Below are 14,040 nucleotides of genomic sequence, written 5' to 3'. Positions count from 1 at the left end.
TGAGCGTGAAAGATTCTATCCCAAAAGCTCACTGCACAGATTCATGGGTGCATGGGGACTTGTATCCACACGAGGCACTGTTGCTGTGCTTTTGTTTTTAAAGAAAAAGTCTTGCGAAACTCAGACGCTCGTTGGCAGGGCTGTTTTGGGAGTAGCGGTGCTGAAGGTTGTTAGAAGAGTTCCGTTCTAGCGTGTGCTCTCCAGATGATGGGGAGCCCTATTGAGAAGCCAAAGGATGAGCACAGAGCTGATCTGCAGGCTGGGAGGTTTGGTGCTTATGGACCTTAGCTTGCAGAACAGAGTGAAAGGGGATTGACTTTTTTATTTCTTCTATGTATGAATGGTGAAGAAGGCAGGGTGGGAGGAGGGAAAAAGTCTTTGTGAACACACACTGTGACCTAGCTTCCCTCCTGCACAGAAACCTCACAGAACTAAGCACACCTGAGCTGCAGAATTAAGCCACTTTGTGATTGTCAGCAATTAATAGCACAGTGTAATGAAGGAGCCACTGGCCTGAAAAGCATGGATCCTTGCTTGGTCCTGTGCTTTGGTCAAAAAAATCCTGTGCAATGCTACGGGCTTGAGGCAGAAAGGCTGGAAATCTGCATAGTGAAAAAGGATCTGGGGATGCTGGTCAGTAGCTTGCTGAACATGAGCCAGCAGTGTGCCAGGTGGCTAAGAAGGTCAACAGCATTCTGGCTTGTATCAGAAACTGTGCAGCCAGGGGAGACTTTATCACTCTCTACAACTGCCGGAAAGGAGGCTGTGGTGAGGTAGGTGTTGGCCTCTTCTCCCAGGTAACAGTGATAGGATGACAGGGAATGGCATGAAGTCATGCCAGGGGAGGTTCAGGCCAGATATTAAGAAAACTTCAGAAAGGCATTGGCACAGGCTGCCCAGGAAGGTGATGGAGCCACCTGTGGAGGTGTTTGAGAACGGTGTAGATGTGGCACTGGAGGATGTGGTCATTGGGCATGGTGGGGGTGGGCTGGTGGTTGGACTTGGTGGTCTTCAAGGTCTCTTCCAGCTTTCATCATTCTGTAATTCCTGCCCACACAGCTGAGAGTTCAGGTGTTGCCTCAGCTGTTGCTGGCAGTGCAGCAGAGAGCAGGCACTGGCACTGCCTGCTTTCAGCTCACCTCTCTTTGTCCTGGTAGGTGGACAAAGGCAGCATGCACAGTGTTTACCTCTCCCGCCTAATCTGTAGTTTCAGCTGGCCAAGCGATCACCCGGCATGCTACCTACACTTCTAACATTGCTTCAACTAAAGCAAACAATAAACCCTATGCAATAGTAACTCCACCTGCCTCTGCTGGTAGGCTTTATCTTGCAGGTGCATTGAGAGGGGACCCACAAGCTGACAGAACCCAGGTCTTTTATCCATGTGCTAAAAGTAGCTGAAGTATTTTAGTAGTAGGAAAAAAGCCATAAGGCTTGGCAAACAAGAGAAACAACCAGCTTCATTAAAGAAACTTGTTAATGGAAGAGTAGCCTTTGCACCATTTTTGTATTTACATTCTCTACAGTGAGTGAACTTTGGTGTTGGTTACTAATGTCCTGGTGCTAGGCAGTGTCTCACTTGTTGTTAAATAAATATTTTAAGTGCAAATAAGGACTTACTACAGAGAGAGCCTTTAGCGTGTTCACATTTCTTACTGTGAAGGTGCAGATACGACACTCGGCATTTAATACTATAATCTCCCAAACATTGAGCCAAGCCCACTGACAGCGAGAGGTGAACAGTTCACACCTGTGGGCAGGAAGCAACGAATACCCACAGTGTACAGAGAAAGTCAGCCTCACTTCCTTAGAAACTTTTCTGTAATAGCTCTTATGATGTAATGCCTCTTCCCCGAAGGGCTGAGAAATAAAAGTCCCCGTTGCTTGGCTGTGGGTGGTTGGTGTGGGGTTTTTTTTTGTTTGGATGTTTCTTTGTTGTTGTTGTTTGTTTCTTATGATTTATGTTCAAAGTCACCATTAAGGCAGTGAAGGGCTGCTGTATATGATGTGTCAAAAGAGGCAGGGAGTTGGATTGGGGAGGAATCTCAGCACTCTTGCCAGCTGGATGAATGGGGCATTTACAGAAAATATGGGCAGGTTCCACTCAGAGATCTGCAATCCGAACACAAAAAGCCACTGTCATGGGTTGCAGCAGGGAAATTCCGATTAGATATGTGAAGGAAGAGCTCCCAATGGGAGTGGTTATGTGCGCTATCAGCCCAACCTGAAGCATCGGGTTGGATGAGCTGAGCTCCAGAGCCCCCAGCCAAGAAAGGTTGTTCCATGGGTCCGAGTCCATGAAACCCTCATGCATACTTGTACCCAGCAGTAGAGATGGTTGTGGGAGGAGCCCTTCTGGGATCACATTTTCTTCTCTTATGGTCAGGAACATTTTGCTCCAGATAAAATAAAGCAATAAGGTGGTGCTATCAGATGGGATGAGTCAGGCAGCTTCCAGCAAGAAGGTACTCAGCTTTCACCTCTGTGTGTCAATAGCCAGACTTTAAGAGGAAGAACTCCATTTATCCAGTATTTAGAGAGGTTTTTATTCCAGGAATGGAAAAATTCTTGTGCACTCAGCTTTGTCTGTTCAGAGAAGCACCGGGACTGCTGTGGTTTGGGTCAAAGCAAATGCTACAGTATAAGTAAGCACTAACATGGATGCTGCTGGGGAAAGGAACGCTTTCATTTTCCATTTCTTTGTGAGTTCCATTCGAAGTATTCTTAAGCAATACTATTTCTTAAATGTTCTCATTTATTTAAAAGTGCTATAGATGCATTGCACTCAAGATGATTATGTCTATATGGGTGTGTGCAGCTGCCACTCACCAGAATGTAATTGCTTTTATTGCAAAGAGCACTGGGGAGACATGATTGAAGTTCACAAGAAAGAAAATGTTACAGATGCTAAAAAACATAGGGATTATCAGCGGGTGTTTCAAAAATGGTGAAATTATGTGAAGAGATTGCACCACATTGCCAGGCCCAATTACAGAGCAAACACTATTGGTGCTGTGTGGGAAGCCCTGATCTTTTCCACGACCCAGGTGTTTCTTTCCCCATTTAGCCACAGCAAGCAGCAGCCTTTCTGTATTTGGAAGGGAGAAGCAAAGGGGCAGCCTTCCTGACCCCAGTCATGCAGCCACCCAATCCCAGCTCTGGGAGGTTTTGCTGTTGTGGGAGGATCTGCCGCTGGCAGTGATTCCAGCAAAGCTCCACACTTGGGTCCCGATAAGGTGTGTTGATACAATTCAAGTAAGTAAATACACAACCTGTGACAGGCGTGACTAAAATTTGATGGCATTTCAGCCCGGTGATCAGTTCATAAAAGTTCCCTATTCCCGCACTTGAGCTCATATAACATGATGAAATACTCATTGTGTGTGTGGCGGGGAAATTCTTAAAGTCATTGAATTTTGAAAATGTGTTTGGGAAATGGAGATAAAAAAATCCCAGAAGACAATGCCAAAATTGCCTCTCCACCTTCTACCTTGATTCTCTTCTGCATTCCTTCCCAGCTAACCCTACACTGCGGTAAGTAGCTGTTCACAGTTACACACCTGCAGTTTTAATGTGCCTGCTGCAAATTCAGTGTTCACACTATAATGTGCATGTGCTCAGTTGAAGTCACCAAGGCCAGATTCTTGACTAGGTTGTATTTAATTTGCCTACTGCAACCAAATGTCTTTTGATCAAAAAACCACCTTAATTTGCACAATAACTTTCACTTTTTTTTTTTTCATCCTGGCAACATTTGCTTCTGCCTTTTTCCCAAAGCCAAGATGAGGGATTAGGTAAGTTTTTGTTTCTTCAGACAGAGATGACTTGTTCCTGCAGCCAAGCAGTTTCCACACTGGTTATTTATTGGTGGGCATTACTACTGTGTGCTGCTCCACACTGTGCACAGTTGGATTGTCTCTTCTTGCCCACTGATGTGAGCGTGCAGGAGATGAGAGCACCTGGTTCATGCTGGGATACCCAGAGTGCCAGCACTTGGCATGACCAAGATCTCCATACCACCCACCAGGCAACAACTGGCCCCCTGCAGGCTGGCACACACAGCAATAAAACATCTACCAGCACAGAGTGAGATCACTTTATCACAAGCCCAGCAGTCCATTTTGGGACCATGGGATGCTCATGCCAGTGGTACAGCATTCAGAGTTACTTTGGTGCATACAGTGTCAGATACGCAGTAGCACTTTGACCAGTGGGCTGGGCTCAGCCAGCCACAGCCTCCAACCATCTCTCCACAGCAATAAGTGCAGCAGTTTCACGTCCCCATGTCCCCCTGATGACATGTTCCCACATGGCATCCTTCTCTGAATGTTTCAACAGCCTTCACTGTTGTGTTCGACCCCAAGACAGGCCACCAAGATGACATCCCATCACTGTTTCGTGTTATTGCAGCAAGATTTTGTGTTCTGCAGCACTGAGTGACTAGCAAGCTGAAAAACAATATCATAGCAGAGCAAAGAGGCAAGCTTGTGTGACTTTTTTTTGGGATAAAGCAATATTGCCAGACATTTGGAAATTAGTCCCTGAAAAAAAGCACATTTTTCTCATTGGTTTGTTTCATAATTAGTTCCAAACTTCAGAGTGAGCGAAGCTTCCAAGTAAGAACGATTGCTTACGTTTAATTTAGAACAACTCATATGTTTTCTACCTAATTAAATCAAAGCCACAACAGGGAATTTATAAATAGGGAAGTCACTTTAATAATTACTTCCTCATAAGACATGCCCAAGAGGAAAAGAGATGCTCTCAGTCATGGAGCTGCTCTCCTAAGCATGAGGGGGATCAGGCTTTCCTCCCTCTGCTTTCTGATGCACCTGCTGCAGGACAAGATAAGCAGTAAGTAAAGGCTTTCAATTTTCTTCCCACCTGGGCGGGTGGGGGGTGTGCTGGGTCTGCTCTCAAAGCTGGGCAAATCAGGCAAACTCTGGATACAGAGGCTGGTTTCAAAAGTCCTGTCATTTCCAAATTAGTCTCATTTTGTTTTTCAAAATGCAGCTGAAGTGAGTGTAACGTTCATCGCATTTACTTACAGTTCTGTTACCGGCTTCAGTTCAATTTGCAGGAGTCTCTGGTTGTGAGATATACCACAGACAAAACTGCAGGCATATGAAGTCAGCTGGGTCATGAAATCCAGAAGCCTGTTAGGATTTTGATGCTTCAGTGCGTGTTAACTGATTCTGTCACCTAGATCTGTCTCAGTTTGGAAGCAGCTGATCTTGAAAACTGTCAAGCAGCTTTTTCAGTCAGTTCAGATGGGAAAAGCAGCGAATGTCATACTATTTTATTAGGCAAGAACCAACAAACACAGCTATGGTAACCACTAAAACATAGTTACCATATACTATATACCATAGTTAAAATATAGTCCCCGCAGGCTAAGTCTGAGATAGGAAGGACAGAGCACCTACCTTTAACTACTGGTGCAGCTGTGTACTGCATGCTTTGGGAGCTGATCAGAAGGGTTTGTCCACTGGGTTGTCCATTGGGCATCTTTCATGGCAGTAAATTCAATTATGAAGAAGAAGAACAACATGATTTGTTCCTTTCACAATCCTGGCTGTGGTCTGTAACTTCTACATCTGTTCACTGCAACACGGAAAGTTTGGAACATGAGAGCCAGATTTAACTTCCCTGCCGGCTGCTAGCCTGAAACCACACGAGCAGTGTGTGCCTGGATGCAGAGGTGCCAGCCGGAGAGAAATGCATACTGTCACTGTTCCTTACTATTTGCAGCCACTTCAGTCCTGGAAAATCAAGACCTGCAAGATGCAATCAAGCCACGGGAGGTATGGTTTTACTCACTGAACTTCAACAACACCCTGCGCTGGCAGCCTGGGAGAGCTGGAGAGAGAGAAACCATGCTCTACTTTGTGCAGTATAAAGTGTAAGTGCCAGGGGAAGTCCAGCATGCCTCATCCAGCAGCCCATCCCTGCTTGGCAAGCCAAAGGGATCTCTCAGTTGCCAAAGGATACCTGGGGCACAGCCTTGTCCTTCACTGCTGCCAGCTCCCTGCACTTATCACAAGCCTGTAAAGTGCACCTGAGCAGCCCAAAGGACATGGAGGTCAGGCATGCCTAGCAACGTGACATACACCATCATGGCACCTCATGTCAGCCTTGTGGGAGCACAGTCAGGGCTTCAGTGGACTGCTGTGCCACACGGTGTGGTGCTGGAACCTGTTCCTCAGAGGGGACTACTCTGCAAGGGAGGCCTGCTCCTGTCCCCAGCACATCTCGTCCAGCACCTCACAGGATAAGAGCCTTAGGTTCCTTTTAGGAACAGACCTACAAATCTGTATAGATCTGATTGGCAGTAGCTGGGGCTTGAATTGCTTCTCCTTTCCTCACAGGTATGGGCAAAGCAAGTGGCAAAACAAAGAGGAGTGCTGGGGGATTCGGAGCCATTTTTGTGACCTGACGGAGGAGACTTCTGATGCCTATGAGCCCTACTATGGGAGGGTACAAGCTGCTTTGGATGGCGTCCGCTCCGACTGGAGCCTCAGCCGCAGATTCACTCCCTGGCGAGAAAGTAAGTGCAAACACATGTGCTCTCTGATCATGGGGCTGGGTTTTCTGCAGCATGGAGCACAGCATTTTTACTCCCAATCTGCTGTCAAAAGTGATACCCTTCTAGCTAGAAAACTGTACTGAAAGAAGTTGTGTGTCCACAGCTCTCAGGTGAAGTGTTGCGATAAAATAACTTTTCCCACACTTGAATCAGTTCTTGTGTACAATTAGGGGATCAGAAATGCCTGGCTCCCTTCCACTCAGCCACCCCCTCAAGGCATGGAACTCCATAAAATATTCACAGCAGTTTCAGGGGCTGTTGGAAGGATTGAGCACAGTGTGAAGAGAGAAACATTCTCTGCTAGAGGGAAAGGAGAGGAGAGAGAAGGCAGCTGCATAGCCAACAGCCTTCTCACATGCATGTGTTTTTCTCACGTGTATTTTCGTGACAGTGGTGTATTTAGAAATGACAAGCACAGAGCTTTTAGTTAGTACAGCCATTGTAAGCCCATAGTGCACAGGACTGCAGGACTGCTAGAACAGCGAGCAGTGTCAGTGTACCTACCAGTAAACTCCCATAAATTATCCATTTTTTTCCCCCCTAGTCAATGTAAAACTGAAGTGTAGATACTGACACAGGTCACTCCATGGCTCTGGAGTGCAAACTAGCTTGTCCTGTGTAGGCACGCTTTGAGCTAGAGCTGCATCTTGCAGCAGCAGCAGCTCACCTTACCCTGCACCACATCCTCCTAAGAAGATGTGGGGCAGCCACTGCCTTCAGGGGTACGCAGAAACCATGTGAAACCCCAGCTGTGTTTAACCAAGCAGGTTGCACAAGTTCTGAGAAGAATGATTGAAGCTGTGTCCTTGACCTGAAATGGTTCAAACATTTCTGCAGCTCAAGACTGCAGAAAAAAATAATATGAAGAAAAAGAATCAAGGCAAAGAATCCAAAGCATTTTGTTCTGTGGATCATTATTAATAAGCACGCTATAATCATGCTCACGGCTTTGTTTATACCCCTAGCTATGATAGGACCTCCAACAATAAAGGTGGTTCACAGCAACAAATTCATAATAATAAAGCTCCAGGCTCCACGTTCGGCTTATAAAAGGAAGAGAGGCAGCACGATACCAATGACAAAATATTATGATCTTCACTACCAAGTTTTCATAATTAACAACTTGCTAGATGAGGTAAGTGCATATTCAGATATAAACTCTTTACCACTGAAAAGCCAAGGGAGTATGGGCACACTCTTCCCTTTTACAGCTGAAGCAGCCTTCTGGGATTGCAAGAGTGTAAATGCCCGTGTAAGTATCTAAACACAAAGTAAGCTTATTTTTCAGGAACTGAATTTGATTGAACTTGGCTGTAATTCATCCCCACTTTCTTTGTTCCCACTGGTGTACTATTTCAGAATCTAAGCCCTAGTTGAAACAGTTGGGAAATTAGGGCAATTTGGGGTGATTTTTTTTTTCTCAAGAAAGAAAAGAAAATACCATCAAAACCAACGCATAAATAACTAATGCTAGCTAATGTTGTTGACTTAATGCAAATCCATGTGCTGCTCTGAACTCTCCATCCTTCCCAGCTTAGTCATAGACACACTTGCCAGGGCAACATGCATGACCAGCTGTTTCTTCTCCCTCTGTCTGAAGCAACACAGAGCACTGGTATATGAAGGAAAAGACAAGGTGATCAAAATAGAAGATTTGAAGCCAGGAGTCAGTTACTGCATCGTGGCTAGAACATCAGTGCTGGCGCTGGGCCGCAGCAGTGCCTACAGCAGCAGGCAGTGCACCGTGCTGCTGTGACCAGGCAGCCATCGCCACAAGCCAGAGCCAGTGAGGATGCAACAAAGTGACAGCCAGCCATCCCATCCCCAAATGGAGAAGGTAACATATGGCAGGAACACTGCTGTCCCACAGGGCATCGTTTTCCAGAGTTCTTGCATCTTCTCAGCTCGTTTCACTCCAGATGAGAATGATACACCCAAAAAGGTTAGAAGAATGGTGTGGATAATTATTTGCATGCTGTCAAAGTGCTCAGAAATGCCTCCTTCTTCCCTTTCTTCAGTTATGCATAATATTGTTTCATCAGTTTTTACTGCCATCAAGCAATTATTAACCAGGAAAACGAGTGGTCTCCAGCTTTGTTAACAGGCAATTCTGTTGCAACTTCTCTAGGGACTTACCCAGTGTGTTTAATCTAAATGTACCCGTCCTCACTTAATGGCCATTATTCAGGTGTTATGTGTTTAAAAATGAGTCATTTATCAAACTTCATGAGTTTCCATGAGCCAGAATGCAAGAGTTATTTCAATTAGTTAGTCTGAATAGTCTGTTTACTCACCTCGATCAATGTATTATATTCATGTATCACTTGCTCAGCAGAGAGATTTATTATTCATCCTGACTTGCAGGTGCCAAGGGCAAAGCTTATAAGGACATATGTGACTTTGTCCAAGCAAGCTTAAGTTTGGGTCCTTTCTAAGGGGGGAAACCAGAAAATCTTCAGAGTTTGAGCCTGTGCTCCTGAGTGCCTCTTGGCTATAGCACAACTGTAACAGATTTTCATTCTGCTTCATAATGTGATGCATAACATTAGTCTTCCTTGAGATACAGTCAATAGTTCAGGCTAAGGAGCTTGTTTCTAGTTGATTTCCCCAACTGATGAAGGGCTTTCCCTCTACTGTACAAGGCTGAAAGCTCAGGTAAGAGCAGAACAGCCTACAGAGGTGCAGGAGGAGTGTGGGCAAAGGGCATGTATTGTATCTCTAGTTGAAGTCCATGCACTGCAGCAGCAGTTCTTTCTCTTCCCAGTTACTGGGATAATGGTGGAGGCTGCCTCCTGTTACAAGCCCAGCTGTAAACTAACATCTGGAGTCTCGAATAGGGCTGGACTACATATGTGGATGCTTTTTAAATTAAACCTTGCTGCATTAAACAATTGATGTGTCACAATCATTTGATGTTACACAAATCCCAAGGATTCTTTGTATGCCCTATAGCACAATTTAAGACAATATGTATCTGCATTTACAGAGCAAAGAGTCTTGTATTGTAATAAAAAAAAAAAAATGTGAAAAGCACTTGTGAAAATATGTCTAAGATTGTTTCTATGGTTTTCTATTTTAAAACTTGGAGTTAAAATATGACTTATGAATTAGAAGTTTCAGACACTTTATAACTTTTATAATGAAGGTTGTAGAAGAAAGTGGAATAGAAGTCCTTTAAGATACGTGTGCCCAGTGCTATGCCTTCATAGTGTCCTCAGAGTAACATTTCTGGAAGTGAAACCAGCACACAACTAGACAGAAAATCATGTAAACTGAAACAGAAAAGATCTTGCTTTCAGTTAATGACAGACAGTTAAAGGGAAGAGACCTCTATTTTAAACAGCACACGATGAACAAACACTGTCCATCACCTTTGATTTCCAATGATTCAACTCCTCTTTGTCTTTGTCTCACAAGAGAAAAGCTTTCCTGGGCAAGATCTGAATACATACACAGTAAGCCGCTGACAGAGAGGGGAAGTGGCTTTTGCCAGTTCTACTAGGTCTGTAACTAATAATAATCTTAATACTTAACATCTTTCTACTGTTGAGAATTTTATGAGGACGTGAGAGAAGGCCAGGCATAAGAAAGCAAAGAAAGCCCTTGGGTAAACGGAGTTCCCTGCTACATAGTTGCTTTCCACTTTTCCCTTAATTTACAGACTCTGAGGTGGATTAGTTAATTCTCAGTGACAGACTTCAAGTTCACTTACACCCTGCTCAGATTATTTTTAGTTTTTTGCCATCAGCACCTCACCTACAAGCAGCACTGCTGAAAGCAGCAGCAGGATACCAGCAGCAGGGGTCTGGGAGGAAGCCATGCTTAACTAAGTGAACGCTGGTCACTCGTGCCCTTAACAAAATGAAAAAAGACATCAGATAGTAAACATTTCAGATAGTAAACATTTCCACCATCTGATTCTAGCACATGATGTATTTGAATGACCACTCTTTCAAGCATCTAACCATGTCCACACACTTAGTCCATAAAATCAGGTTTCCTTCTCAGCACTTCCCTATTTACTCCTGTCCCACTTCTTCCAGTGGTTTTACTGTGCCCTTATTGCACAGTTTCTTAATTCAGGTACATTTATTTGGGAAATGAGGCTAATTGAAACTCTATACAATACCTAGCCACATGACAAGTTCCAGATCTCAGCAGCTGGCAATAAACTACACGAAGAGCATGCAGCCTGCAAGATGCTGCCCCACTCTACCCCTTGCACTGGGCAGAACCTCCATAAAACTGCTCTGGCAAAGTGTTAGGAAACAGAATATTATGTATTGCAGCACTGATGACTTCATCCACTTGTGACTTATCACAGCCTGAAGACAATATTTGCAGTAATTCAAGTTTTTTTTCAAAATCACTTCTTGCCTTAGTGCAGCTCATTTTACCCTTGTTAAACAAAAATAAACTTTTATTATGGTTGCATTTACTAACCCTGGTCAGGGAACAGTCTCTGGATACTGTACTTGTGTCAGATTCAGCGTGCAAAACTGTTTAGGACTCTAAATCTTCAGCAGAATTTATAAAGAAGAAAGTACCTGAAGAGTTTGGACCTGGCTAGGAATGTAGTAGGTGCCATGTTATAGAATCATAGAATCCTCAGAGTTGGTAGGGGCCTTTATAAGTCATCAAGTCCAGCTCCCAGCCCCTATGCACTCACAGAAGTTGGAAATCAAATTATTCTTTCTTTTTAACTTGATAAAATTATACAGAATTGTACACTGGGAAAAAGAATAAGAAATCCGAAGAAGTCTTGTGCTGTCATATTTGCTAACAAGATTTCACTTCCTTAGTAACAACACAGCCTTACAGAAAGTGGTGTAAGAGTTGCAGGAATTGCTTCCATTCTGACAGCAACATGATTCATTATTAACAACCCCATGATGTTCTGCAATTGTTAATTTTCTCTTTCTATTTGAAATGTGAATTTATTTTTGGCTCCTCTCTGCAATATAATTTTACTAGGGAAGGGCTTGGTAAAATGGTTAGTGCCATATTTTTCTCCACAGACAGCAGTAGTTTGTACAACAAGCTCCATTGGCTTTGCAGAACAGAGGGTTAATGCAGGGATAAGTACTTCACTGTAGCAGGTACCAGCTGCATGATCTGCACCCACAGCACCTAGATAGTGTTGGCAATGCTGTTGCTTTTAAAAACCAAATTTTTGATGCCTTAGCCCATATGCTGTACTGCTGTTAATATCTCCGTGAAGATGGAAAGGAGGAAGAACTTTCTCCTAGGCTCTGAACTACAGCAGGGCTTTCCCAAGGGCAAGACAGTTTAGAAATAAGTGGAAAAGTGAATTCTGGCCTTCTTCCCCCTTCCTTTTCATGGGTACGAGGTTGTTTCTGGTGTGGGTCCTCCTCTCAAAGCTGGCATGCAGGGAGTTCAGCACACATGCACACAAGGCAGGGTGCCTTAAAATTGTTGGCTTGATCCCCAGAATAGGGCTGTCTATTCAGTGCAAATGCCAGAACTTTCCTGGCCTCTTCTCTGCTGGGAACTGTGGAGGGTCTTCTGCAATGAAGCCTGAATAGGGTGGAGAGTAGTGTCCACGCAGTTCCTCTACAAGCCATTCCCTCAAGCACCTTTTCAGCATTTGGAGAAAGTTAGGCTCACCAGACAGCCTTTCAGAGCCTTTGATTGTGGAGGGCACCTGGCAGGATCCATCTTCTAATGTAGGCCATGGCTAAGGCTCATGAGATTACATATGCTGGCATTTCCAGCTAGCCTGTACTTCTGGCAAGCAATTTGCACTGTCCAGCTGAATACACCCTTTGCCCGTTTTTTTTTTCCACTTGCAGAACAGGTACTCCACAGCAAAGAGCCAAAGCCCGGGTTGAAACTAGATGATCATCATGGCCCTTTTCAACCCAGGGCATTCTATGATTCTCTGAAATACTGGTTGCTAGAGCTGCAGCATTTCCACAGAGTGGAAAGACAAAGCAGAAGAACAAATCAGGACTTGCACAATCTGCTCTCCAAGATCTCGCCTGCTGCATCACCGGGGATGTCCAGTCACATACACAGTCTGTCACAATGGCCTCATCTGGCCATGTCCTCCTGTCACAGCTGGGAATATTGCATCTTTTAGAGTATGTCATTATTGATCTTTGTGAGAAGTGGAGCCCATCCCACAAGGCTAACCCTTTCTGGCCATGGTGAACTTTACCTTATCTGTGGGATAGAGTAACAGCTTATCTCCCAGTGTAAATAATATCAGCTTCCCGTTCCACTGGCACACACAACTGCAACATTCAACTGCTAGGAATTCAATAACAGAATTCTGGAAAAGCTGATGGAGCAACAGCAATGGAGCAGATGCTCCAGCCTTATAAATTAGGAGAATATTATGCATAGCCAGCTGTACCCTATAAATGCCCAGTTTTATATGACGCCATGATCCTTGGTGTTTATCATATGGTCTAGCACTGGGCCAACCCTGTTCACGCCTCCCATATATTTGCTCTAATCAGATGTAAACTTGGGGGTTATTTGCTTGCATGACTTGATCTCAGGTAAGAACCTTCCTCAAGGCCTAAGGGTGGGGTATGATTGTGAAATGATGTTGGTTTTTGCATCAGATCTGTCAGATGTCATCAAGTATTCCACTCACAGGGAATTCCTTCTAACTAGATGATTTTATGTGGAAGAAAACAAAGCCCCAACTCCTGAGAGAGAGCTGTTTTGCCACAAAGGACATAAGACACAAAGAAAGACTACATGCGCAAAGAAACAGGGAAAGAAATAACAGCCACTGGTGTTCATCGCCGGCAAATGTACAATGTCCTTAGCCACTTGTTTTCAGGTTCTTTCATACCATGTTTTCAAGAAGAAAAAAGCTTGCAAACTGAATTCCCCAAATGGTGAATGCTGTTGTATTGCGGGTCTTACAAGTTGATTTTACTGAAGGCCCAGCTCAAACAGTCCTTGCTGTCAGAGTATTGTCTTGAGATGGGAAAAAAATTGGGAAGATTGAGCCTTGGTGCTTAAAAGAAAATTTCAATATGAGAATTCTTGAGAAGGAATTTACCTGGCGCAAATAATACTGAAGATTCACTGATCGCCTTTGTTTTTTACATTATGTTGTTCTTTCCTAAGGTAGAGAGTGTGAGGACACCTTACACTGATTCACATAAATACATACCCTCAGCACTGGCACAATGCAGCCCAACAGCATGACATGGTGGGGACTTCAGTGGCATCCTTATGCTTAAACAGAAGAAGGGATAAGTGAGCATCCACTGTGCTAACTGTTGTGCCTACAAGAGTGAATGTAAAACTGTCATTACATTAATGTCCTTGTGTCCCTCAAGCAATGTCATTCTGACACGAGAGGGGCACAGTTTATTACTTTTGTTTTTGTGTTTGTTTGTTTATTTCTTGTAATAAATCATGTTGATTGCAACAAACAGCCATAAGAACTTGTTTTTCATTTTGAAACA

The 14,040-nt window shown here is 44.1% G+C and overlaps 1 protein-coding gene across 1 annotated transcript; it reads left to right on the top strand.

Moving 5' to 3' along the window:
* The first annotated feature begins 4,766 nt into the window (after positions 1-4,766).
* Positions 4,767-9,625, top strand: IL22RA2 (interleukin 22 receptor subunit alpha 2). Its single transcript, XM_072333594.1, has 5 exons — positions 4,767-4,854; positions 5,752-5,902; positions 6,369-6,547; positions 7,552-7,721; positions 8,187-9,625. The coding sequence occupies exons 1-5, from the start codon at positions 4,791-4,793 to the stop codon at positions 8,340-8,342; spliced, it is 720 nt and encodes a 239-aa protein (XP_072189695.1). The 5' UTR covers positions 4,767-4,790; the 3' UTR covers positions 8,343-9,625.
* Positions 9,626-14,040: the final 4,415 nt, after the last annotated feature.

This window comes from Excalfactoria chinensis, chromosome 3 (genome assembly GCF_039878825.1).
Source record: "Excalfactoria chinensis isolate bCotChi1 chromosome 3, bCotChi1.hap2, whole genome shotgun sequence".
Lineage (NCBI taxonomy): Eukaryota > Metazoa > Chordata > Aves > Galliformes > Phasianidae > Excalfactoria > Excalfactoria chinensis.
The sequence above is the reverse complement of the archived record's forward strand: the minus strand, read 5'-3'. Positions and strand labels throughout refer to the sequence as shown.

Coding starts and splice junctions, on each gene's coding strand:
- IL22RA2 (XM_072333594.1), top strand. CDS start 4,791: ATGAGGGGGATCAGGCTTTCCTCCCTCTGCTTTCTGATGCACCTGCTG. Junction 6,548..7,551: donor ATTCACTCCCTGGCGAGAAA/GTAAGTGCAAAC, acceptor TTATACCCCTAG/CTATGATAGGACCTCCAACA. Junction 7,722..8,186: donor TTAACAACTTGCTAGATGAG/GTAAGTGCATAT, acceptor CTCTGTCTGAAG/CAACACAGAGCACTGGTATA.